This window comes from Lampris incognitus, chromosome 3, assembly GCF_029633865.1.
Source record: "Lampris incognitus isolate fLamInc1 chromosome 3, fLamInc1.hap2, whole genome shotgun sequence".
Lineage (NCBI taxonomy): Eukaryota > Metazoa > Chordata > Actinopteri > Lampriformes > Lampridae > Lampris > Lampris incognitus.
In genome coordinates this window covers 78,280,300-78,306,904 of record NC_079213.1, presented here as the reverse complement: position 1 = coordinate 78,306,904, position 26,605 = coordinate 78,280,300, and the positions used below count along the sequence as shown (strand labels likewise).

At 42.7% G+C, this 26,605-nt stretch overlaps 2 protein-coding genes across 3 annotated transcripts in view; one reads left to right on the top strand and one right to left on the bottom strand.

Moving 5' to 3' along the window:
* Nucleotides 1-237: 237 nt before the first annotated feature.
* On the bottom strand, nt 238-24,706 carry rp2 (RP2 activator of ARL3 GTPase). Of its 2 annotated transcripts, XM_056276070.1 has the most exons (6): nt 24,656-24,706; nt 20,164-20,219; nt 17,798-18,466; nt 3,621-3,735; nt 3,402-3,487; nt 238-3,319 (listed from the first exon to the last, which is right to left on the bottom strand). In XM_056276070.1, the coding sequence occupies exons 2-6, from the start codon at nt 20,164-20,166 to the stop codon at nt 3,236-3,238; spliced, it is 957 nt and encodes a 318-aa protein (XP_056132045.1). In that variant the 5' UTR covers nt 20,167-20,219; nt 24,656-24,706; the 3' UTR covers nt 238-3,235. The 2 variants fall into 2 exon arrangements, with proteins under 2 accessions (XP_056132045.1, XP_056132044.1); XM_056276069.1 differs by lacking the exons at nt 20,164-20,219; nt 24,656-24,706 and adding an exon at nt 19,290-19,600.
* Nucleotides 21,222-26,605, top strand: part of slc9a7 (solute carrier family 9 member 7) — a 28,357-nt gene continuing 22,973 nt past the window's right edge. Inside the window, exons 1-6 of the mRNA XM_056276072.1 lie at nt 21,222-21,510; nt 23,782-23,984; nt 24,142-24,219; nt 25,883-25,959; nt 26,070-26,182; nt 26,347-26,452. Of these exons, the coding sequence (XP_056132047.1) occupies nt 21,231-21,510; nt 23,782-23,984; nt 24,142-24,219; nt 25,883-25,959; nt 26,070-26,182; nt 26,347-26,452 (857 nt within the window). The 5' untranslated portion in view covers nt 21,222-21,230. The remainder of the gene's footprint in view (nt 21,511-23,781; nt 23,985-24,141; nt 24,220-25,882; nt 25,960-26,069; nt 26,183-26,346; nt 26,453-26,605) is intronic.

Here is a 26,605-nt window from a genome sequence, read left to right as displayed (position 1 = left end):
TAATCTTCGTATTTTCACCCAAATCAAATTATACTTTAGAAAATCTGTAGGTTTAAGAAATAGGTATTGGAGGACTAATGTTCCCAGTCCAAATGATACACATAATATGGTATGAATGGGTGACATATAATTAAGAACTAAAAATGCACAAACAGACCATTGAGGAATCCACTTGCTCATTTTGAAGACCCCCCGCCCCCAAAATTTGAAGTTTGTGTTTGGAGGGGTCCGTGACACGTTATTTCAAACAGTCCTTATGCATGCTCAAAAATCCAGGTAAGGAAATCACAGAAAGTTTCATCAGTTCATCTGGACACGTTTATTGAGAGAAACGTTTCATTACTCATTTAAGTGACCTCTTCAGTCTCAACTGACTGCACGTTTCCCCACCCTTATAGACAATACAGTGACATAATGACCGAAAATGATCAGTTTCATATGCAAACTGCTGTGAGCATTAACTAGCGTTTCAATAGCAATGTGTACAATTCACAGAGGATTTGGGAATGGTTGCAATCATAGCATTGTAAGATGGTGAAAGATGAACACCCAAGATACATACACAGGGGGTGCCATTATGGCCTATTGTTTGTATGATTAACTCAGTGACCTATAACGTCTTTTAAGTTACTTGCTTCTATTCTTAACTTGCTGGTAGGCAGTAATGAACATCATATTCAGAACACTATGGATTTTGTAGATAAGCTGAGGGACATCATTATGGAGGAGGATGAAACACCAGTCTCTTATGATGGTATGTCTCTCTAAAAATGTGTTCTCATTGATGGAACAGTGGAGGCAGTCCGTATGAAATTACAAAATGGCCCCACCCTTCGCAATAGCCCTTAACACTGACCAAGTGTGCCTGCTCCCGAAGCAATGTCTTCAGTCCACGTACTTCACATACAGAAGCCAGTACTACAGGCAGAAGCATGGGTGTGCTATGGATTTCCCCAGTTTCACCTATAGTGGATATGGAGGAAGTGGAAAAGAAGGCTCTAATGTCCTATCCTGGGACACCCCCTAGCCATTGTTCAGATTTGTGGATGACACCTGGGTTAAAATTAGGACGTACCAAATTTCCCCCACCACTTTAACTCTGTGGACAACCACATCATGTTCACCAGGGAATATGTGAAAAATGACAGACTGGCCTTCTTGGACTGTGAAATTGCAATTGGTGAAGGGGGACATTTGATTGTTGATGTTTACCGTAAACCAACACATACTGATCAGTACTTAAGGTCTGACTCTCATCATCCACTGGAGCACAAACTAGGAGTCATCAGGACGCTGTACCACGACAAGGCCCCCACTGACAGAGCGGTTGGGGAAGGGGAGAAATCCCACAATAAACAGGCCCTGGGTAGCCTAACTGGACGATTGTCAAAGCCAGAAAGACTCCCAAACAGTGCACCAGCTGATCGAAGAGAGGACAACAGCTGCCTAAGCGTAAATCAGTGATAATTCCATATGTGGCAGGAGTGCCAGAAAAGCTGAGATGCGTAATTTCCAAACACCACGTCTCAGTTGCTTTCAAAACCCAAAACAAGCTGTGCCAGAAATTGGTCCACCCCAGGGATCAGGTCCCCTGGCACAAACAGAGCAATATAGTGTACGCTGTTAAGTGCCAGGAGGATTGCTGTGACTTGTACATTGGGGAAACCAAACAACACTGGCCAAGAGGACGGCACGACACAGAAGAGCTAACACATCAGGCCAGGACTCCAGTCTACACCCATCTAACAGGCCAGTGACCACTCTTTCAGGGTTGAGGATGTGTTCATCCTTGATAGGGAGGAACGCTGGTTTTAACAGGGAATCAACGAGGCTTTACAGACTTTAGCAGTGCTTTATGAAAAAAGACTAATGAGCCAGTAGGTCACAACTAATGAGCTAGTTTTACCTACTCCTAATTTGTTTTACTTACTAAACCAACATAATTAAAAGCAAATAGACTGCATGTAGACAGATAATCATAAAAATCCTTGATTCCTGGAAGGAACGTGTTTTACCATCACAGCAAACATCTAAATGATAATGATGCCGCTCAGCTTCATCAACGTTGTAGCCATACATTACACTAGAAGAGAAGAACATCCTATCTTGAGTCAATTATCCCTGTATTATTGCTGCCATTGAGTATTTATTGTAGCTACTAAGCTCTACACGTGAACAAATGAATGCATTGTGTATGCCAAATACACGGCCCTAAATATCAAGATCATTTTATGCATTTAGTCAGCCTTGTGTGGATCAGAATGAATAATTGGAAAATCTAAATTAGCCCAAGTACAAGTACAGTGAGAAAAGGCTTAAAAAAAAACAAAAGACACACAACTGACTTTTGCTTGATTTAAGAACACTGATTTGCTTTACCATCCAAAAGCATTAAATTCAAAGTTAAAAAAATGATCAGTTATTACAAAAATGTTTTAAAAAATTACATGAATGGCCTACATTAGAATCCAAGCTATATTCTTACTTGGTACACTTTTGTCCAAAAATGATTATTTTATATACTTTTTGCAATAAAAAGTTTGACCTATTGTTCACACAGCAGTTGACAGAGATATAGCCATCACCTACACAGCACACTTTGAATATACACATCTTGCACACACACACACACAAAAAAAACAAACCCAACCATCTAAACAAAACACACAAATAAATCCTTGGAAGAAAAAAAAAAGATTTATATATTAAATATTTGTCCCTCAGGCATCCTTGCGCTCGCACATTCATACTACAAGAGATTCTTTCGGAGAGTAACGAGAATAAAGCTTTGACTCAAAATGAACCACATTTACAGTAAAAAGGTACATTCACATAACAGATACAAGCAATAGAAGGATCAAATACATTCATAGAAAATATAAACATTCACAGCTCTAATACCTAGTATGTGTGCAGTGGTTTACAGCAAAATATTAAATCTTCCTAGTCATTTAAAAAGAAAAGGGACAGATCTCAACTCTATAAACTGATCATTGATCTACAGTACACAGTCCTATCCTTATCAAAAGGCATTGTTGAAAAGGTTTCCATATAATTTTCCCTTATTACAGATTTTGTGATACAGGCAAAAGGAGGCAAATAATCAAACACTTCTTATAATAAACCCTAGCTGGACTGTGTGTGTGTGTGTGTGTGTGTGTGTGTGTGTGTGTGCGTGTGGGGGAGGGGTCCTGATAGAGAAACTCTTGTTCCATTTGATATGATTCTGAATAACTCACAAGCCCATCTGCATGTCAGCAAAATTGAAGAAGTTGTCCACATCTCGAGAGGATGTATTTTTGTTTTCGGAAACAAAAACCTGCGAAAAATATGGAGATCACAGAGAGAATAACTACCTCTGAAAATATAATAGCAAAGGCAGCTGCCAGAAATATAATTACCTTGTTCCCATTGAAGACTTCACTGGCAATGTTCTTGCAGGCTTCAACCACTCCATCCCCGTTCAACTCAAGGGCAATGACTGGGCCTTGTAATACAAGTTATTTCAGAATCAAACAGATTATATATGGATGGTCCACAACCCACATATTGTATATCTATCACTTATACCTATAGCAAAAGGGAAAAAAATGACTAATGATAGAGAAGATTAAGTAAACCTTTGGTGATCCATTCCCCAAGATCCTCAGCATTATTCTGAAAAACTCTCTTCACATCTTCAGGTCGCATAGAGACTTCCTTGGTCTGGATCAACACAAAACCCTTACTGTTTGCCTGTACAATATCAGGAAAAATAATATCAATTAATAAAGAAATATTTCATTGAGTCTTCCACTTGCACTTGTAGGAAAGCAGTTGACTGTGTAACTGTATGAAACATGTCAGCACAGTATGAGACTTTGAACAAGATTCCAGCACAGACTTCCTGTAAGATTGGTCTCATTCTTAAGTGATAATGTAATGTGTATTTTGGTTTTAGCCGAAACATAACCGCAATGTTTTAATAATGCAACCAGCTTGCTTAGCATTTGTAAAGCAGCATCTGGCTAGTTCACAGTGAGCCAGACAAAGAAAACCACTGAATGTAAGCCTGTCTGACTTCACTTAGGCTACCTAATTTTGTTTTTCAGATCTGTCAAAACCATGCATATGATAATGCAACTTCAGTAAGAATTTGTGTGGTTTGGACTCTCAATAAAAAAATAATAATAAAAAATAAAAAATTGCACGAGCAATTTCCATTTTCTTTCAACAGCTGAGGCTCATTAGTAACTCTAACATGGCCAGCAAAACCTTTGTAACTACTTAGCAATCAAATGTCTTTCTAGCCACTTAACAGTGCTGAGCTACAAAGGTCATGTTGTCAATACTGCTTACACTTAGGATTCACAGAAAGTGGTCAAAATATTTATAGAAATAACATATCAGCAAGTATGGTGCACTTAGACAGCAAAGGTATATACCAACAAGCAAGCATTGGTTCATTGCCATCCTATGGATATTCTGGGAGACAAAATTAAGACATTTTAATGGCCAAAGGACGAGAGTTACGATTGTAACGAAGGTTACATGAAATCTGGATGACCACCAGAGATGGTATGTAATACCTGAATATGCATCATGCACATGCGCAGGAGGTCAAGACATAATACCAACAAAGTCACATGTGTGACCTGGGTTATGCAAGCAACCTGATTAAGGGCCCTGGCACCCAGCGGTTGTTGCCTACAGAATTTGCTCATCAAGATTTCAAGTGACAATGAACTCTGGTGGTCGTCCAGCATTCATAGAACCTTAGTTACATACTTAACTCTCATTCTATTTCATTCTACCTTACTGCCAGAGACGGTATGTAATACCTGGATGACCCATGCCAACAAGGTATGCAGTTCCCCCGCCTCTGGCTGCGGGGTGAAAACTGCCAAATTGATAGGCTGATTGATGTGAAAAGCTGAAAGCCTCTTGGGAAGAAATGAGGGGTGGGGCCACATGGTAACCCCAGACCCATCCGAATTCCAATGCAAACAGTCCCTGGCAATGGAAAGGGCACGAAGCTCATCAACTCGCTTTGCAGGTCCGTCAGCAAGGAGAAAGGCAGTCTTACTACACAGTCATCTGAGTTCAGCCCATTCCAGGGGCTCAAACAGTGGGGAACATCCATTCATGAGATTTGTCTGTCATCCTAGAAACTGGATGACAGACAAATACCATGAATGCACCCATACAACACGTAGGGGCCGCAACTGGACAGCACCTTTCAGAAAACAGCTCACCAGAGGATGTGACCCTACAGTTCAAACGTCCACCAAAACATGTTGAGCCGAGACAGCAGCAACATACACCTTTACGGTAGAGACCGAGAGCTCTTTATCCAGCCAACTTCTGCAAATATTTGAGCAATATAGGCACAGAGCAACACTTTGGGTCCATGTGTTGATCCTTGTATCAACTGGAAAAGAGTTTCCACCTGTTGGCATACAGTGCCCTAGTTGAGGATGCTCGAGCATTATATGTATGGTCTGGACCACAGCCTGATCCCAAGAACTCAGAAGTGAGCCTGGCCCTTCAGGGGCCAAACATGTAGCCGAAGGTGATCCGGTTGAGGGTGCCAAATGCCCCCCCAACTCAGTGGGAGAGGCCAAGGCACTCCACTCCGTTGAGAAGCCGAGAGATCACAGGCAACCATATCCTCTCCGGCCAGTATGGAGCCACAAGCAGCACTGTGTGATTGCATCTGTTTATTCTGTTAAGTGTCAGCATGAGTAGTGGAGGCAAAAGGAAGGTAAAAAGGAGGCAGTCTGGCCAGGGGTGTGGAGCGTGTCCTGTCCCGATGGACTGGTTGGTTCCGAGAGGGAGAACCACAGTGGACAGGGTGTCAATGTTTCCAAAACAAACAGGTCAACTTCCGCTCTGCCATACCTCTCTCAGATCATCTGAACCACCATTGGGTCCAGTCTCCATTTGTTCGGAGAGGGTTTTTGGTGGAAAAGCATGTCTGTGGCCTTGATCTGCACACCTGGCAAGTGCACTGCCCGGAGACTTGCAAGGCAAGGTGAAGCCCATTGAAGTAATCTCTGAGCCTCTCACAGGGATTGACTGGATTTCATGCCCCCGATGGTTCGTATGATAAACTGTTGGAAGTGTTGTCTGATCAGACAAGGATATGTTTCCCTTCCAAGAAATGAAGAAAATGTCTGAGGACTAAGTGTACTGCACCAGTACACTTAGCCCTCAGACATTTAGCTCTTGGCCTCTGCTGAGGACTCCAGGTCCCCCCGACTGCCCTGAGGTTCCACACAGCCCCACAGCTTGAGAGGAAGGAATCAGTTACTACTATTTCCTGGTGGGAGGGCAGTGAGCCAAAGGGAACACCGTGGAACAGAAAAGCCTTGTTTCTCCAGGATTCTAGAGACTGAAAACACTGGCTTTAGACCATCACCATCCTACTTTGGAGCCTCTTCAGATTGAGGTCCAAAATGTTGATCCAGATCTGCAAGAGGCACAATGAAAGGAGCCCTGAGGGATGACTGCTGTCAATTTACCCTGCAATCAGAGGGGTAGGCCGTATGTTAGCCGTGTGCCTCTCTGAAAACGAGGTTGAGAATGTTGTCTAACCTCTGGGGAGAGGAAGAGGCCCTCATTAACACTGAATCGAGGGCAACACCGATGAACACAACTCACTGACTGGGAACTAAAAAACTCTGCAAAATTCACAGTGAGCCCCAGCTGGGTCACATGGGCCAAACGAGTTGTTATTTCACAGATTGCCTGCTCCTAGGTCGGAACACATATCAACCAATTGTCCAAGTAAGGAAGAATCCTGCTTGCCCCTGCCCTGCAGAGAAGAAAGTGGTGCTGCAATGCACCTGGTAAAGATCAGAGGGGTGAGTGAGAGCTTGAATGGGAGCACCCACAACTGGTACACCTGTCCCTCGAAGGCAAAATGAAGGAACTGCCTGTGGTGGGGTGCCACTGGTACATGGAAATAAGCAACCTTCAAGTTGATGCTTGTAAACACGTCTCTCTCGGACACAGCCAGGAGAACATACACTGTGTGAAGCATGTGAAAATGAAGAACCTTTACGAACTGGTTCAGCTTCCTGAGACTGAGGATCAAGCGAAAGCCGATATCCTTCTTTGGAACAAGAAAATAAGCTGAGAAGAACCCTGTCAATCGAATCGAACTTTTTACATATATGTGAGGGTGCCTTTTCTCAGAGGCACCGACAATTCATGCATGAGAGCCAAAGACCTGAGAGAGTCATTGGCAGGTCATTCTGACCCCGTTGAACTTTGGGGACCAACGCTTGAACTATCCCTCTGAAACAATTGATAACACCCAAGGGTGTTATCAGCCCCTTGTTTGGGTGCCATATCCCTTGGTGTCCAAAAAGGCAGGATATGGAGGGACCCATTGGAGGTAGCCCTGCTGAAAAGAGGAATATCTGGCTCTCAAGAGACTCGAGTGCTGGCTGCTGGACCAAGAGTGCTGGTGTGTCTTGGTTTAAGTCCAGAGTTTCTCAAAGTGTGTGCCCCCCCGGGCAGGTGTAGTGCAGAACTACTGTTTTGATGCCGAAATCTTTTTCACGGCGGAACATTCAACAAAACGTGCTTTCATGAGACAGAGTCTGTAGGTTCACAGAACGGAAAGATATATTTGACAGGGGCGAAAAGAAAGATAGGCAATGCTTCCAAGACAAACAAGACAAAGTGCTTAGCCAATGGTAATTAACCAAAAACCAAGTTAACAAAATATGACGAAGCCTATCTTCACAGTGAATGTGGTGGGAGATGAGGAGAGACCAGTGTGTATTTTATGTCTGAAAACTCTGGCAGCTGGTAGTACGAGACCAAACAAATTAAGAAGACACTTAGAGACATTACACCCCAGTCACGTCAATAAGCCACTCAAGTTCTTTCAGAGAGAACTTGGTGCATAACTTCAGCAGGAACATTGCTTTGTAAAAGCTGTAACAGTGAACAACAAAGCACTAATGGCATCATACAAAGTCGCATACAGAATTGCCCAGTCCAAGAAACCACACACAATAGCAGAGGAGCTCATACTTCCCGCAGCTTTAGATATGGTGCCAACTATGTTTGATGAGACAAGCGCTTCAAAATTGAAGGCTGTCCCTCTGTCCAATGATACAGTTGGAAGATATATATGTGACATTTCAAATGACCTTGAAGAACTCCTTGAAAAACTGAAAGACAAACATTTCGCCTTACAAGTGGTTGAGGCTACTGACAGCAATAAAGACTGCTTGTTTGTTGCTTATGTTCGCTTTGTCACGACAGAGTCACTGTTTGAGGATTCGCTGTTTTGCAAGTACGTCCCAAGTACAGCAACAGCTGATGAGCTCTTTAGGCTTGACTGTTACCCGACAGAACAAGGGCTGGAACGGGAGAACTGTGCGGGTGTTTGCACGGATGGTGCACAGACCATGGCAGGGAAAACGAAGGGATTGCAGGCACTAATCAAGAGGCTCTTGCTAAATGTGCAATGGATGCAAACTGTGTCATACACAGAGAAGCGCTAGCATCAAGACAGATTAGTCCTGATCTAAACGAGGTTTTGAGCGATGTTGTTAGCGTGGTCAATTTCATCAAAATAATACCCTTGAGAGTGTGGCAGTTCTTTGCACTTTGTGAGGAGATGGGAGCTGAACATTCAGCTGTGCTGTTTCACAGTGAGGCCAGGTGGCTCTCGTGAAGTAAAGTGTTGTGAGTCTTTGCGTTCAGAGAGGATATTCGGGTGTTTCTGGAGGAGGAGCCTATGCATGAAGTTGCAAGCAAGTTTAGTGATGAACAATTTCTGATGAAACTGCCAATCTCAGTGATATATTTGAAAAGCTGAATGAATTAAATCTTCAGCTTCAAGGAAGAGACAAGCACCTTCCTCACCTGGCAGACAAGATTAGTACATTCACTTGAAAGCTTGAGATGTGGGGCAGGTGACTTGATCAAGGAAATACTGATTTCTTTGAGAATCTGAGTGAATTTGTTGAAACCAGTGATTCTGGAGCCACCACAGTGATTTCATGTCTGAAGGAGCACATTTCTTCACTGGGAGGATTCTTTCAAAAATACTTCCCAAATAACAGCGCTCAGTATGACTGGGTGACAGATCCATTCAGTGCAGCAGCACCTGCTGATTTCAGCTCTACAGAAGAGGACCAGTTCATCGAGATGACATCTGTGGGCATTCTGCTTCCCTTCGCCACATCCTATACTGTGAGATGGGCTTTTCTGCTGTTGCCTCATTTCTGCTGTTGCCTCACTTAAAACAAAGAACAGATCTAAGCTCAACATTGAGCATGACTTGAGAATGGCAGTATCAAGCCTGCAAGCCCGTTCTGAAAAGATGTGAAGTGTAAAACAGGCTCATTGCAGCCACTAATGCAATGATAAAACTTGAGCTCTCACAAATTGACTTGCTCATCGTTTTTCCCAAATACATGCATCTGTTCTTTTTTTTAACATATTGAACTTTATTGTTATAGCAAAGGGATTTTTAAATTTTATTTTGGTTTTCTGCTTTTGAAAAGCACACAGACTGATGGAGCAATCTAGTGACAAATGTCACAAAAAGAGGTTCGATAAAGTTGAAGTGGAACTTGCGTTTATTATTTGCACAACAGAAATTACTGAAAGAAAAGTGAAAGGAATGTTAATGATCTTGATATTATTTAAATAAAGTTAAACTTGGCCAATTTTGTCACCATTTTGTTGGGGCGGGGGCATGAAATTTTTTCTTCTTCCAAAGGGGGGCATGACAGAAAAAATTTGAGAACCACTGGTTTAGTCAAAGGTGCCTGGCGCCAGTCAGCAAATTGTCTTTATGCATGCTCAATAATCCAGGTATGAAATCACAGAAAGGTGAATCAGTTCATCTGGACAAAACTTTTAGTGGGAGAAACGTTTCATCACTCATCTAAGTGACCTCGTCAGTCTCACCTGACTGCAGGTATCCCCACTCTTATAAACAGCACAGTTGCATGACTACTGAAACCAACAATTGGTTTCATGTGCAAATGAGTGTGTCCACCAACTAGAGTTTCAATGGTCATGTGTACTAATCCAGCGTTTCTCAAACCTCTCCTGGAGGACCACTTTTCCTGCATGTTTTAGATCTCTCCCTGCTCTAACACAGCTGATTCAAACGATCAACTCGTTATGAGCTCCTGAAGCTGCCTAATAACAAAAATGATCATTTAAATCAGCTGTGTTGGAGCAGGGAGAGATCTAAAACATGCAGGACAAGTGGTCCTCCAGGAGAGGTTTGAGAAACGCTGTACTAGTCAGAGGATTGGGGAATAGTTGCAATCACAGCATTGTAAGATGGTGACAGATGTACTCTTAGCCCCACCCCCCCCCACCCCCAACTTCAGGGATCGTCATACCCTCTTCACATAGATGGCCTTTTTGACTCCCCATTCAAACCAGCGTTCCTCCCCATCAAGGTTGTGCACATCCTCATCCTAGAAAGAGCGGTCACTGGCCTGTCGATGAGTGTAAGACTGTGGAGTCCTGGCCTGATGCATTAGCTCTTGTGTGTTGTGCAATCCTCTTGGCCAGCGTCTATTTGGTTTCCCCAATGTACAAGTCATGGCAATTCTCCCAGCAATTAACAGCATATACTACACTCACCGGCCACTTTATTAGGCACACCTGTCCAACTGCTCGTTAACGCAAATTTCTAATCAGCTAATCACATGGCAGCAACTCAATGCATTTAGGCATGTAGACATGGTCAAGACGATCTGCTGCAGTTCAAACAGAGCATCAGAATGGGGAAGAAAGGTGATTTAAGTGACTTTGAACGTGGCATGGTTGTTGGTGCCAGACAGGCTGGTCTGAGTATTTCAGAAACTGTTGATCTACTGGGATTTTCACGCACAACCATCTCTAGGGTTTACAAAGAATGGTCCGAAAAAGAGAAAATATCTAGTGAGCGGCAGTTCTGTGGGCGAAAATGCCTTGTTGATGCCAGAGGTCAGAGGAGAATGGCCAGACTGGTTCGAGCTGACAGAAAGGCAACAGTAACTCAAATAACCACTCATTACAACTGAGGTACGCAAAAGAGCATCTCTGAACGCAAAACACGTCGAACCTTGAGGCAGATGGGCTACAGCAGCAGAAGACCACAACGGGTGCCACTCCTGTCAGCTAAGAACAGGAAACTGAGGCTACAATTCGCACAGGCTCACCAAAATTGGACAATAGACGATTGGAAAAACGTTGCCTGGTCTGATGAGTCTCAATTTCTGCTGAGACATTCGGATGGTGGGGTCAGAATTTGGCGTCAACAACATGAAAGCATGGATCCATCCTGCCTTGTATCAACGGTTCAGGCTGGTGGTGGTGGTGTAATGGTGTGGGGGATATTTTCTTGGCACACTTTGGGCCCCTTAGTACCAATTGAGCATCGTGTCAATGCCACAGCCTACCTGAGTATTGTTGCTGACCATGTCCATCCCTTTATGACCACAGTGTTCCCATCTTCTGATGGCTACTTCCAGCAGGATAATGCGCCATGTCAAAGCTCGAATCATCTCAGACTGGTTTCTTGAACATGACAATGAGTTCACTGTACTCAAATGGCCTCCACAGTCACCAGATCTCAATCCAATAGAGCACCTTTGGGATGTGGTGGGCCGGGAGATTCGCATCATGGATGTGCAGCCGACAAATCTGCAGCAACTGCGTGATGCTATCATGTCAATATGGACCAAACTCTCTGAGGAATGTTTCCAGTACCTTGTTGAATCTATGCCACGAAGGATTAAGGCAGTTCTGAAGGCAAAAGGGGGTCCAACCCGGTACTAGCAAGGTGTACCTAATAAAGTGGTCAGTGAGTGTATGTTGCCCTGTTTGTGCCGGGGGACCTGATCTTTGGGGTGCACCAATTTCTGGTGCAATGTGTTTTGGGGTTGAAAAGCAACCGAGACATGGTGTTTGGAAAATACACATTCTGTTGTCCTTCTCTGCTCTTCAATCGGCTGGTGCATTGTTTGTGCGTCTTCATGGTTTTGACAAACACCCAGTTAGGATAACCACACTTAACCAGGGCCTGTTTAATGTGGGACTTCTCCCCTTCCCCAATCGCTGTATCGGTGGGGACGTTGTCAGCTCGGTGGTTCAATATCCTGATGACTCATAGTCTGTGCTCCAGTGGATGATGAGAGTCAATCCTTAAGTACTGATCGGTATGTGTTGGTTTACGGTAAACATCAACAATCAAATATCCCCCTTCACCAATTGCAATTTCACAGTTTAAGAAGGCTATTCTTTCACAGCTTCAGGAGCAGACACACTTGGTCAGTGTTAAGGGTGGTCCTATTGCTAAGGGTGGAGTCGTCCTAGAATTTCATATTTCATATAAACTACCTCCACTGCTTCTTCAAAAGGAACGCACATGAAGAGATGTAACATCATAAGAGACCATTGTTTCATCCCTCTCCATAATGATGTCCCTCCCATTGTCCACAAAATCCATAGTGTTCTGAATGTGATGTTCATTACTGTCTACCAACGGGTTAAGAATAGATGCCAGAAACTCAGCAATGTTATAGGTCACTGAGTTAATCATACAAACAATAGGCCGTAATGGCATCTCTTGTTCATCTATCTTAGGTAAACCATACAGGTAGCTTCCCCTGGGTATAATCTATGGTACAAAATTCTGTCAATAGCATTGTCCTGTTCTAACAGTTTCAGACAATCTATCACCTTTTTCTTGTAACCATTACCTGGATCTCGTTTCAGGGGCTCATAAGTATTGACGTCGCTGAGTAATGGCATAACTTTCACATGATTGTCTGGTTTAATAAAACTGCATCTACCAAGATAGATGGATAGATGGATAACAATGTTGAAATTGAGAAGTTTGGACTTACTTTATACAACTGAAATACATTTTTTTTTATTACAGAGAGTAAAGTACCAACAAATGGCACCGTTGGGTACCAGTACTGAATTCCAGGCATCGGTACTGGTTCAAATGTGAACGGTATCCGACTCTAAGGGGCATAGCCCGAGGGATAAGATAGTCTAACGGGTGGTGGGGGAACGAACCTCTTCCTACCTTATACATACACCACCAAGATGAGCGCACCTCAGCCTGTGTAGCACCCTATGGTTTGATGATAGTAGAGTGAGACACACTCCCCTACAAATCCAAAGTAAACCAGCGCCTATAACGCCACAAGGCTAGCGATGTAGCTGTAGAGCAAGAGACACTCAGTTCCAAATCCAATTAAACCAGCACCTGTACCACCTTGAATCAAGCAATGTAGGTAATATAGCCACCAATCCAAACTCTGCTAGTGTTACAGACAATTCCCACAAGTCATCCATAGTTGGAATTACTGTTAACAAGCGTTACGCCAGTAGCCAAGGAGTGAAAAAATACTCTGCTATGGTTCCCTAGCCATTGACACAGGTGTCATAACGAGGTGAAAACACCTCAGCGAGGGCATCCGGGTGGTGTGGTGGTCTATATTCTGTTGCCTACCAACATGGGGATCGGCGGTTCGAATCCCTGTGTTACCTCTGGCTTGGTCGGGCGTCCCTACCAACACAATTGGCTGTGTCTGCAGGTGGTAAGCCGGCTGTGGGTATGTGTCCTGGTCACTGCACTAGCACCTCCTCTGGTCGGTCGGGGCACCTGTTCGGGGGGGGGGGGACTGGGGGGAATAGCGTGATCCTCCCACGCGCTACAGCCCCCTGGCAAAACTCCTCACTGTCAGGCGAAAAGAAGCGGCTGACGACTCCACATGTATCGGAGGAGGAATGTGGTAGTCTGCAGCCCTTCCCAGCTTGAAAGGGGGTGTGGAGCAGCAACTGGGGACGGCTCGGAAGAGTGGGGTAATTGGCCAAGTACAATTGGGGAGAAAAAGCTAGTACAAGCTAGTACAGCACACAACAGTTACTCACCTTCAATGTGCAGAGGCACTAAGGCTGCCTTCAGATTTGGGCTACACAAGATATACACATATGTACAAAAGTATTGGGACACACCTCTTAATCACCGAAATCAGGTGTTTCATTCAGACCCATAGTCACAGGTGTATAAAATCTCAAGCAGCTAGCCATGCAGTCTGCATTTACAAACATTTGTGAAAGAATGGGTCGTTTTGAAGAGCTCAGTGAATTCAAGCGTGGTACTGTCATAGGATGCCACCTTTGCAAGTCAGTTCGTGAAATTTCTTCCCTGCTAGATATTCCACGGTCAACTGCAAGTGGTATTATTGAAAAGTGGAAGCGTTTAGGAACAACAGCAACTCAGCCACGAAGTGGCCGACCACATGAAGTCACACAGCGGGGTCAACGAGTGCTGAGGCACACAGCGCGTAAACGTCGCCATCGCTCTGTTGACTCAGCGTTTTCACACTGGCCAAAAAACTCACTAACATCCACCTTTTCACATTGACCAAAGGCAGACATTAGCGGGTTTTTTGCAGGTTTTTTGGCCAGTGTGAAAGTAATATCAGTAATTGCAGAGTTCCAAACTTCCTCCGGCATTAACATCAGCACAAATACTGTGCGCCAGGAGCTTCTTGGAATGGGTTTCCAAGGCAGAGCAGCTGCATGCAAGCCTTACATCACCAAGCACAATGCCAAGCGTTGTATGTAGTGGTGTAAAGCAGACTGCCACTGGACCCTGTGGAGCAGTGGAAACGTGTTCTGTGGAGTGATGAATCACACTTCTCTGTCTGGCAGTCTGATGGATGAGTCTGGGTTTGGTAGATGCCAGGAGAACGTTACCTGCCTGACTGCATTGTGCCACCTGTAAAGTTTGGTGGCGGAGGGATAATGGTATGGGGTTGTTTTTCAGTGGTTGGGCTAGGCCCCTTAGTTCCATTGAAAGGAATCTTAATGCTTCAGCATACCAAGATATTTTGAACAACTCTATGCTTCCAACTTTGTGGGAACAGTTTGGGGAGGGCCCTTTTCTGTTCCAGCATGGCTGTGCCCCAGTGCACAAAGCAAGGTCCATTAAGACATGGTTGGGTGAGTTTGGTGTGGAATAACTTGACTGGCCTGCACACAGCCCTGCCCTCAACCCTATCGAACACCTTTGGGATGAACTAGAATGGAGATTGCGAGCCAGGTCTTCTCGTCCAACATCATTGCCGGACCTCACAAATGCTCTTTTGGATGAATGGGCAAAAATTCCCACAGACACACTGGAAAATCTTGTGGAAAGCCTTCCCAAAAGAGTGGAAGCTGTTATAGCTGCAAAAGGGGGACCAACTCCATATTAATGCCTATAGATTTAGAATGGGATGTCATAAAAGCTCCTGTAGGTATAATGGGCAGGTGTCCCTATACTTTTGTATGTATAGTGTAGTTTCAGCATCGTATAATCGCGATGTGTGCATGTGCAATAGTCACATCGCAGGACGTGTGATGTGAGTTAAAGCAAATTAACTTGAACACCTTATATTACAACTTTTTAGAGCTTGATACTAAAGGAAAACTCACACAGTTCTCATTTTCCATGACTAATCCACAATCTACTAGTTAGTTGCGCTTTGAAAGGTCAGGGCAACCAAAGTCAAAATGGAAGTAATTTGAACTTTGAGCGCAGCGCTCAGTGGCAATTTTGAGCGGTGCATACTAACGCCAAGTGCTTCAGCCGTTTCCGCCTATTTGGGCACCAAAAAGCTATTCATTGCTGCCAGCTCTTAATTGAAAAATCCACCCAAAGCCCAGAAATTGGAAAACTACATACACCTATTTGGGCGCCACCACTCTCCCCATAGGACAAAAATGGCACAGCCAGCACAGAACAGTTTTACAGCTGATCATGTGTGAGCACCTTAAGCAGGTAGAAATGCTCGCCTGGCAGGGAAATACAGGTAGTTTACTTACCTGGAAAAGTCCAACGCTTTGTAGTCGGAGTTTTGATAAAACTCCTGGTAGAGATGAGCAACGACCATGCAGCTTCTGGAGGATGGAATGTAGCTCCAACCAACAGTTTACGAGGCTACTGGCATAGGCAGTAAAACACTGATGCTAGCTAATGCTAACAGTATGCGTTTAAGCGAGATGATGAAAAGGAGAGGACTGCTGGTAGCCAGGCCCCTTTATCAGGTTGCTTGCATTACCCAGGTCGCAGTTGTGACTTTGTTGGTATTAAGTCTCAACCTCCTGCGTATGCGTGATGCATATCCAGGTATTAATACCATCTCTGGCAGTCAGGAAGAATGAAATAAAACTGATCAGTATGTTAATTTAGAAAAGTGGTTAATATTAATCACCACTATACCAAAACTACTACTACTTTCGGCTGCTCCTGTTAAGGGTCGCCACAGCGGCTAATCCGTTTCCATTTCTTACCACTATACCAAAACTGATTTATGGATAAAAAGTTTTTCCTGCAGGTTAAAACTGAACATTCAAAACAGCAATTAATATGGGCGCAATTTTACTTTACCATAATCACCACATTTTAGAATAAAGGTAAAAGTGAACATGTTCACTGGGACTGCTATCAGAAATGTTCTGTTTACACTTTTTTATTCTCTCATCGCTTTTCAGTGCGACTGACACTGAATTCTGAGTTCATTAACATGCATACAGTGTTATTGACGATGTGTTTTTTGGGACACGCTGCTATTAATATCTATTTTATAGGTTGTCTTTATACATGCTCAATAATCCAGGTAAGAAAATCAAAGAAGGTTGAATCAGTTCATCTGGATACGTTTATTGACAGATAAACATTGTATCCAGATGAATTGATTCATCCTTCTTTGATATTTTACAGGTTAAGATTTATATTTTGTATTTATTTATATCGTACTACATAGTAATATATGTACACTTACTAGACATGTTTATATTTATAGGATATTTACAGCCTTCACCATCACACCTTGAACTCAGTTCTCCTTGTATACATAAAATTGCACAATATTTTGAATAACACTGCACTGAATGCAAAAGTTCACAGTAAACAGGATACACCTTACCTCAAATGTACCAATACTGAACATTAGGACAGTAGATGAACCAATGCTATCAGTTAGGACAGTGTTGGTACATCGAAACACTAAAATAATATCAATATATGAAACTCATTAATTGATTTATTAAATATCCCAATTATTAAGGGAGTACTTGTGTGAGTAAGAGTAGCCAATGAGTTGGAAGTGCCTAGTAAGGATAAAGGTTAAAGAAAGTAAGGTACTATACAATATTTATGTGTACAATCAAAAATATTAGCAAATCAAATCTTTGTGGTGAAATGGAAAAAAATCAGATGAAGACAATTTAAGTTCTATATTTCAGTTCTTATTCCTTTACAGAGTAAAGAAATAGTAAACCTACTTCTTAATGGGAAAGTTGAGTGTAAATATTTATTCCCATTTGATTTGAATGACAACCAATGTGCAATTTTTGATTGTTTTGAAAGATTTGAGGAATTGTGGCGGTAGATATAAATGCTTTCCTCATTTTCAATAAAAATCTAGGGTTTTGCCTGATATAGCTCTATTGTAAGTTAGAGATTCTTTACAGAAAGAGAATACATTGTTTAGGAACTTCAAAAGCCATCCCTATATTCTGAACTCCCCAATGTTACAACTGTCCATGCTGCAATTTACTAAGAGTTACCCAATGATATAAGCTCTGATATCTGGTTACTAACCCCTCCAAGTATTTGATAAATACTTCCTCTAAACATTAGCAGTACAAAATCCATGGTGTAAGACAGGAAAAGCTATTCAATTGCTGCCAGCTGTTAACTGGAAAATCCACCCAAAGCCCAGAAATTGGAAAACTACATCAAGTGTCATATCTGTCCTCTTCCCATTTGCCTTACCTCGTCAATCAGTTTACGGGCATTAGCAGTTGCGTAGTCCCCTGCAAAGAAAACAAAGAGGCAAGACTCCTCACTGTCCTTACGCCTCCCACCCTTTGTCAAAGGCACAATACTGCGTGAGGCATCGGTGGAGATTCTCACAGATTTAAACTCGGAGTCAGGCTCTGGGGCTGGCACATAGTCCAGAACCATTGCTGCCTCTGGCAACATGCTCCAGTTGTTCTCTCCAGAGACAGGGGTGAAATCATGAATGTTGCTCCAGTTATTGTTAAATACGCTGAGCCCAGCATCCTTGAAGTGGAAAGCCAGCTCTGGGTAAAAGTACTGAAAGCAGCCAAACTTCATGCCTGTTGATGACTCAATGATGGGCTGAGTGGCACAGCACAGGAAAACGTCCATCTTTTTACAATCCCGCGTTCGAAACTGCTGGCAGGCCACCACACACTTGATGTCCTTACAGCCTCTGAAAAACACACTACCTTTAACAGGTCCCAAAACAATGCGACAATTGACACAGTCATCAATGGTAATTGTCGCAGAATGGTCGAATACATAGATGTTGCAATTCTCACAGTCTTGGATGACAAACTGTTGCCCATTCAGTTTGCCAGGCAAACGGCCCACTGTGGCATCTTTGACATTAGACAACATGTAGTCCTTTGGATCAACCTGTAAAAAGAAAGGGAAAATGAATGCGGTATTCTTTATGTAGTCATTACTTTCTATGTTTAGGCATGTACTCATTACTTTGGATGTTAAATTTTAAAAAAATTAAGTATCCATGAAGACAAAATTCATGCAACAGGTGCATGACTCAATAAGTAGTTTGGATAACCAAGAGCCTATAGTTGGGATTGGGTTTGTCTTTTTTAAACTCAGTAGACTAAAAGGGGGACAACGTGATGTGGTGTATTATTTGAAGTTTACCATTGTGTTTCACGGCCAATTTGAAACGTTCACCACTTCATACACGTGCTTGCCTTGAGCTGTTACGTGTTGGGGTCAAGTTAATCCGATAATGAGCTGTATCCGCTGAGCAGCAAAGCTGTCTACAGCAAAATTAATGATGAGTCGTGTGGATGTAACATGTATGCGTGATGTCACTCGCACCGCAACTATATTTAGCTATAGCATCAGTTTTAGTTCACGCCTAACATCCTACTTTTTTTAACGGCTTGGTGCCGTCACTGTCTTTATGATTTTCGGCAGGAACAGCGATCATCCACCAGAACCGAACACAGTCAGTTCTCTTTCAATGTAACACACACAGGACAGTTAACCTAAAAGTGAGCCCGGAGCACCAACAACGCATTTTAACTTCATGCCTTAAGTTTAATTGCATCCTCAATTGGATTACGCAGGTATAGATAACGGACGAAAATTAGATAAGGACAGGCGGTTATTAGCGTCACCAGTTAACACAATGCAGGTAAAATAACCAGGACTGTTTAGGATTCCCCCTTTGATGAATGTTGCTGTGCTGCACCCGCACCTTTTCGCGTTTGTCCCAGCTGTACTGTTTGGGTGCCTCGTCGGTGTTATTGCCAAGGGGAACAGCGTTGCTGGTCGCAGTTTCAACAGTGGTTGTTGTCGGAGTGCGCTCCTCTTTTTCAGGTGATTTTCTTCTGGATTTCTTTGAAAAGAAACAGCCCATTGTTGTTCCTCCACTTATCACAAAATGCCCGATTTGGACTGGCAGTTTGAAAACGCAAAATTACAGCACGGCCTCGGGTCTTGTTATTATTTTTTTTCTTCCTCTAATTTTTCAGACGTCCACCTCCGTTTCGTGCTCTACCACGCTTGTGTTTGGTGACAAATCCGGACTAGAGCTTCCCTTTTCTCCATTCGCTCGCTGGCCAATCGGTGCTTGGCAGCTCGCTGCTATGGCCAATCACAAACGGGCACAGAGCGAAAGAGGAAGAGGCCTTCGCTCACGTTGCGTTCGGGGAGTCTACATAAACTCGTAAATTATTGCAGTATTTTTATCTGAATTAAAACTTTATCTTGATAAAAATTATCTTTGATAATTTACGATAGTTGTGTCTTCTAAGCGCTGCAGGTTAGAAAAGTCATATCCACAACGTCCAGCCAATCTAATCCCTTCTTTCTGATGCGCAGATTTGTAAGTTTTTTTTTCGAGAATTGCGGACTAGCATAGTCCTTGCCCATTAGTTACTATCAGTGTATGCGCAAGCAGTGCTTTAATTGCCTTACGGTTTCTTACATGAAAGCTCAAAGTTACTCTAAATCGGGAACTATTAAATTAGTTTAAATCTATCGAATCAGCCTGACTAAATTATTTCCAGCACTGTTCCCAGTTGTAAAACTCCGATTTCAACTAATTTACGAGAATAACCTGAACGCACCATTAGTTGCTTTATGGGCGCACTTCTCTGGGCGTTGTCTTCACCCCGTGGTCTACCTACAAGAGCACCACAAGGGGGATGGTAAAAGAACAGCTTTCACAACCTAACGCAGTTACATAACATGGGACAGTCAAGTCAAGTCAAGCCAGTTTTATTTGTACAGCCCGATATCACAAATTTGCTTCAAGGGGCTTTTAAGGTGACGCAACATCCTGTTCTTAGACCCTCGCATCGGATAAGGAACAGCTCCCAAAAACAAAAAAACAACCCTTTAAAACAGGGGGAAAAAAGAAACCTCAGGGAGAGCAACAGAGGAGGGATCGCTCTCCCAAGACGGACAACGTGCAAAGGATGTTGTGTTTATACAATTTACAGAATACATTGAAAGAGGATAACAGAATTATAAGGGAATTATAAAATATACGAAGAATGTGATGCGCAGGATGTCAAGCAGCGGCCAGACGCTACCGGAACAGCCCAGGACACAAGCCACCCGACCAGCATCACCATGATTTTTTTTTTTTACAAATTTTAATATTAGGCTCTGGGCGAGAAGCACCAAGTTCTGTACTTCTGCCGACAGAAATAAAAACGAAAAAAGTGGTCCGTGTCACAATTAGGGCTTAATGCTCTCAAATTCAGCTCTTGTCAAAATCTATGCTTGAAAGCACACACCCCCAGCAAATATTCGCATCTACAGCCCCACACGATGCTCTCTTACAAAATGATGACTTTTCATATTCAAAGAAGAAAGGATGCGTGAATTTCCCTTTCCGACTAATGTGCACTGAACTGCAAAATCATCGCAAGTCTGGACAATGTATCACTAACCTCGCTTAAAACGCCTAATGGCAATTTGCTGTGTGCGCAGGCTTTCATTTGCTCCGCTCGAGAGGGGCAGTGCAACGTGAAACCGTATCAAGTTCTCGCACCTTATAATGCGCAGTGTACCTTTAAAAGGTTGAACTACAGTCTACGATTTCTTAGCGTTAAACTGTTTTCCCAGTCATCCGTCTACTTGCGCAATGACATGGCATAGAGGCGGGTCACTATCAGCATCCTGCACCATGGACGCTTTCCGAGAGCCAAGGCGGCTGAGACTGTGTGCTGTCGACAAGATGTTGCCCATTTTGATTTTGCTGCTGAATACGGTCTCTCTGATGAATGCGGAGGACAACGGGATGGAGGAACTTGCCACCGAAAAAGAAGCCGAAGAAAGTCACCGTCAGGACAGCGTGAATTTATTGACATTCATTTTACTGCTGACCTTAACGATTCTCACCATCTGGCTCTTCAAACACAGACGAGTTCGTTTCCTTCATGAGACTGGATTGGCTATGATATACGGTGAGGCAGATGAGTCTTATCGCCGATGCATCCCCCCCCCCCCATCTCCCTCCTTACATACAACCGTAACCTTCCGTAAGCTTTCAGTCTTTCAACCGGCCACATAATGACGGGCGACGGTAATCTAACCTTGCACATGAAGTAATGACGTGAGTTAGGAAAGACGTGTATATATACCATAGAAACGTCGTCACATTGAAATCCTATTTAATTAGTCGGAGCAGACAGAGGCGGTTTCTAGAACATGCGTTTTGGCGGCTCTTAGCCGTCTTCGACCGCCTGAATGGGGGTTATGTGGTTGTTGGCGCCCAGGTGGTAAACATACACAGTGTGGACTGTGGCATTGTCTTGCATCTTTTACTGTTTTATGTCTCACGAATGAGTGCACCTTAAACACTGCCCGGTTGCCCAGTGAGCCGATTGTCTGCCAGACTTGGCATGTTGTCTAGCCTGTTTAATACAGCTACAGTACAACAACACACACACACACACACACACACACACACACACACATACACACACACACACACACACACACACACACACACACAAAACCACTGGAGTGACGTCGAAGCCTCTTAAGAGACGACCACATTATTCGTGTATTGGTTCGAAATTCCGAATCTGAAACGGTGCAAGACTTGAGAGGAGAAATGGGGGGGAAAAAAATCAGTGCCAATGTATGTCAGAAGCCAGATTGTGCACCAGATTGTGTATTATAAAATTGAATATCTATCCATCTATCTATCTATCTGTCTATCTATAGTGTCAGTGATCATGATCATGGTCAAAGTCATTGACTTCCATAAAGTAATGTTTCGCAATGCTTCTCCACCAGGCTGCACAAGAACTCAGGACGAAATTCGGCAGAGCTTACAACTGTTTTTCTATTTTTCCCCTCATACTTTATTCTCAAAATCAAATCTCATTCTCTGCCACTGAACTCAAATAGATTTGGCCCTCTCTTTCTAAAAGGTATCCACAAATTGAATGTGACAAGTTATACAGGAAATGCCAACTTATGTATGTGTGTGTGTGTGTGTGTGTGTGTGTGTGTGTGTGTGTGTGTGTGTGTGTGTGTGTGTGACCAATAAGAAGTGTGCTCCACTGTCATATTTCTGCTATTAATGTAAACACTGGCAGTGACTCAGTTAAGCTGTTTTCATGGTTTTCGTTTTCCAATTTTCAGACATGTGTTGTATGCTATAGAGAGTTGTGATTGAATGGAAGGGCAAATCAACAAAGCTAACACTGATTTATTCCCTTACTGCTGACGTTCAACGGAGGTGGGAATACAACAGAATGCACGAGTAGGACTTCATATATTGTGATAGAGGTTTGGAGATCATGGGTTCTTTTTCCTAAGGTAGAGACATTGGATAAGACCTGTCTAGACTGACCAAATATGTACTGCAGACAGTATGCTAGATTGCTGGGTCTATGTACTACATCTAAAATAATGTCTCTTAAGTAATGTCATTTAATATGTAATTCAAGTTAAACGACAAAGCTGATGCTTAAAACAATGTTGTTTATGTAGTTTCTATTGGAAAATAATGAACTTTGAACCTGTGTTTTGATAGATCAAGCCATGTGTGTTTGGTTTGCTGGGCTATGTCACCAGTATGAATGTGGTGCCAAATGGAAACCTGCTCACAATATTACTTCGGTGTGTTCATGCATCTTCTACATAGGACACTACTCACCAGATACTACTTTAACACACAGTGGAGCCTTTTTTAAAACAAAAAAATAAAATGTAACTTAAAGGGTGCCATGACATATGTAAAGATAATATTTGTGGTGTTGAGATTGCTCAATGTTCAGTTGTATTTTCAGATAGATCTGGAAATCCAAGATGATAATGAATCGGTGATAAATGGCAGTATCAAATTTCCTGTGAGTGGAAAAAGATGCTTGAATCCTAGGTATCAATTTTTTTCAAAGTCGCATCAAATAGCATCGGCTGTTTTTCAGGTACTTTCCAGCCCAGACACAGGAAATGTCTTGCCAACTAGATAGAAATGAAACTTTGTGAATGTTGTACTTTCGAGTGAAAACATTTTGTAATTAATCTGTGCGACACACTGAATAGTTTGCGAGCTACTAATGCACATTTTCCATACTTACCCATGGAAAGTGAATAACACTATATCCATTGCAAAACTGTGTTTGTGTGTCCATGCAAGCTTGCATGTCTTTGTCTTTGTGATTATGAGGGGTTACATGTGGGGCCACGTTGCGTTTTATCCTCTTCTTTCTTCTTTTTAGGTTTGTTGGTGGGGGTGATACTCCGTTATGGTATCCCTGCCACTAGCTACCACAACAAAACTCCACCAAGCTGCTCACTGAAAGAAGGGCCTGTCAGTACACTGCTGCTTAATGTCAGTGGCAAGTTCTTTGAGTATACCCTCAAAGGGGAGATAAACTCACGTGAAATTCACAACGTGGAACAGAATGATATGCTGCGCAAGGTAATGGTGATCCTTTGCTATTGGGTGGTTCCCAACCAACATCACTTTTTACAACTTTGTTGTGGCTGAACTTCCCCAATGATCCACAATCATGTAGGAAGTACATGTTGCGTTATTTCGTCCAATGCTTACCTTGTTCTGTATTTCAAATTAACAGGTTACGTTTGACCCTGAAGTGTTCTTCAACATATTGCTGCCCCCAATTATTTTCCATGCCGGATACAGTTTAAAAAAGGTAAGCCCGCCCAAACAAAAGTCAGATTAATTTGAGAGTATGTATGTTATGATGACAGACCCCTGGACAATTTCAAACTTTGTGGCCGCTGTTCTTTTAAAGTCTAATTTCGGACACATGATGCCATACATAGCCAGGTGGGTATATTTCCTGCCACAAACGTCTGTCTTATTGGACAGTTGGCTAGCCAAGAAAAGCTCTCATTGGCCAGGCTGTAAGAACATGCACTGTTTGCTGAAAATAAATAGCTCTTAGGAGAGGAAGTCCACACCAGATGTCATTTGCCTCCTCTCTGACATTGCCCTAATACAGAAAAACAGCAGTTCTTGACAGCACGCACTGTATTCAAAAGAACTGTCATATATCATGAACTGTAGATATTTCTACTTAAAGGTTTTATGGTGATTTGGGTTCCCTTGGAGTCACGTGCCTTCACCTGCTGTTCATTGTAAACAGTGATGCATTGGATCAGTTGTTTTCAGTATCAACTCTTCAGTGTAGATGCGCAGTATCTTGGGGTTCACCAGTGTCCTGAAAATAATCGAAAGTAGAAGGTGTGAAGGCATTACTCATACATATATTAACATTCATACATATATTAACATTCAAAAACATTAGTTATGTTACATTTAGCTACAATATACAGAAGCTGATAATCTATTCTGTGGTAATGCTCAAGTGTTTGACAGTTTTGACTCTCCGTTTAGGACATACCATATCATGTTTCATGTTTCATTTGTATCTGAAAAATGGGCATTGAGGGACTTTTTGTGAGGGATTTTTGTAGATGCAGGTGGTATTGTGGGACAGTTTGCTGTCTCAGCAAATGGGAAGTGGGAAATCTTGTGTATGAAACATTACACCATTGTTTGCACTGGCAGTTCATTTTCAACCCTTTTTTATTATTGAGTGAGTGAGCGAGAGAGATAGAGAGAGAGAATTTATTAAAAATATTGTTCAAATGCTCTGTTTATGGCTACACGTTTTGTGTGGTTCTTTGGCTTTGAACATATCAGTGGAAATAATAGTTGATTTCAAGTTGGTGAAAGAGACAGGATGGTAAATTATGTGCAAATGCTGGAATCCTTTGCCACATTTCATTTTGTTGAGCCGCCATAAACGTGCTGCCTTGAATGTCCCCCACATGCTTAATTCACTGTGGCACGTTTTTATTTCCAAGATCTCTTTCAACATATTGAGTTTTGAGGAAAGCAGTGGTTGACAGTCACCGTATATGTTGTTAGGGATGTAAATACTTGGCTATTGAAGAACCATGTTTTCTAGAGGAATCAAAATAAGCATTTCTGTTGATCTGGGAAGATTTCCCATACAGAGAGATGAGGACCTTAGCTATCAAACTGCTCAAAAGAGGAACTCTGTTTTGTGCTGTTTGTCATGCGTCACTGTTTGTTTTACTATCTTTTGTATTCCTGCAGGGCTGAATGTGTATTTGTATTACTAGCTAAGTTTAAGAAGGTGGTATTTGGCCATCTATGACTTTCAGTGACACAGGGGGATCTGTATAGTTCCCCAATGAGGAAAGATGTGTTCCTCAGTGTGAAAATGATCAAGACACACTATTTCTAAATAGTTGCTGTAAACTGCACAGAGATGCAGAATTTGAAAATCTTGTGTTCTGCCTTTTTTTCTTCTTTCTTTCTAGAGACACTTCTTTAGGAATCTGGGCTCCATCATAACATATGCTTTTCTTGGAACGGCCATCTCATGTTTTGTTATTGGGTGAGTATGTTCTCTATCAGTGTTGTAGAAATCAAATTTGGCAGTAGAATCGGGAAATTCCAGGAAAAACAGTACTTGGTTGCTCCCCTCAACTGGCTATCCATCCACAGGAATCTAATGTACGGCGTGGTCAAATTGATGCAGGTGGTAGGGCAGCTAACCGATAAGTTCTACTACACCGACTGCCTTTTCTTTGGAGCCATCATCTCTGCCACAGATCCAGGTACTGCACACACAAGATGACAATCGGTCTAGAAGGGTGCGACAATTTATCAATTCATGTCAAATATGAAATCTATTGCAAATGGAGTTCAGGGTGGATGAAATGTTGTGGTGCGTGCACGTGTGTGTGTCATTGCCTTTCTGACTGTCTGTGTATGTGTCTAGTGACGGTGCTGGCCATCTTTAATGAGCTTCATGCAGATGTGGATCTCTACGCTCTGCTGTTTGGAGAAAGCGTTATGAATGATGCGGTGGCCATAGTACTTTCCTCGTAAGTCGCTGCGGTGCCTTGTCAAACCTACCTCTACAAAAACCTCCCCTGTCTTATTATCCCCGAGAAATTCAACACGGATGTGTGAGACAGTAGTGGAGCGTTTCATCACAAACGTCTCTCATCTGGACCCTTTGACAGACAGTCCTCTAG

What these genes read in the sequence shown, in the direction of transcription:
- rp2 (XM_056276069.1), bottom strand. Translation starts at nt 19,451, where the DNA reads ATGGGCTGTTTCTTTTCAAAGAAATCCAGAAGAAAATCACCTGAAAAA. An exon ending in CCCGTAAACTGATTGACGAG is followed by an intron (nt 3,736 to 17,797) that starts GTAAGGCAAATG and finishes GATATTGTACAG; the next exon opens with GCAAACAGTAAGGGTTTTGT. An exon ending in TGGGGAATGGATCACCAAAG is followed by an intron (nt 3,488 to 3,620) that starts GTTTACTTAATC and finishes TTGTATTACAAG; the next exon opens with GCCCAGTCATTGCCCTTGAG.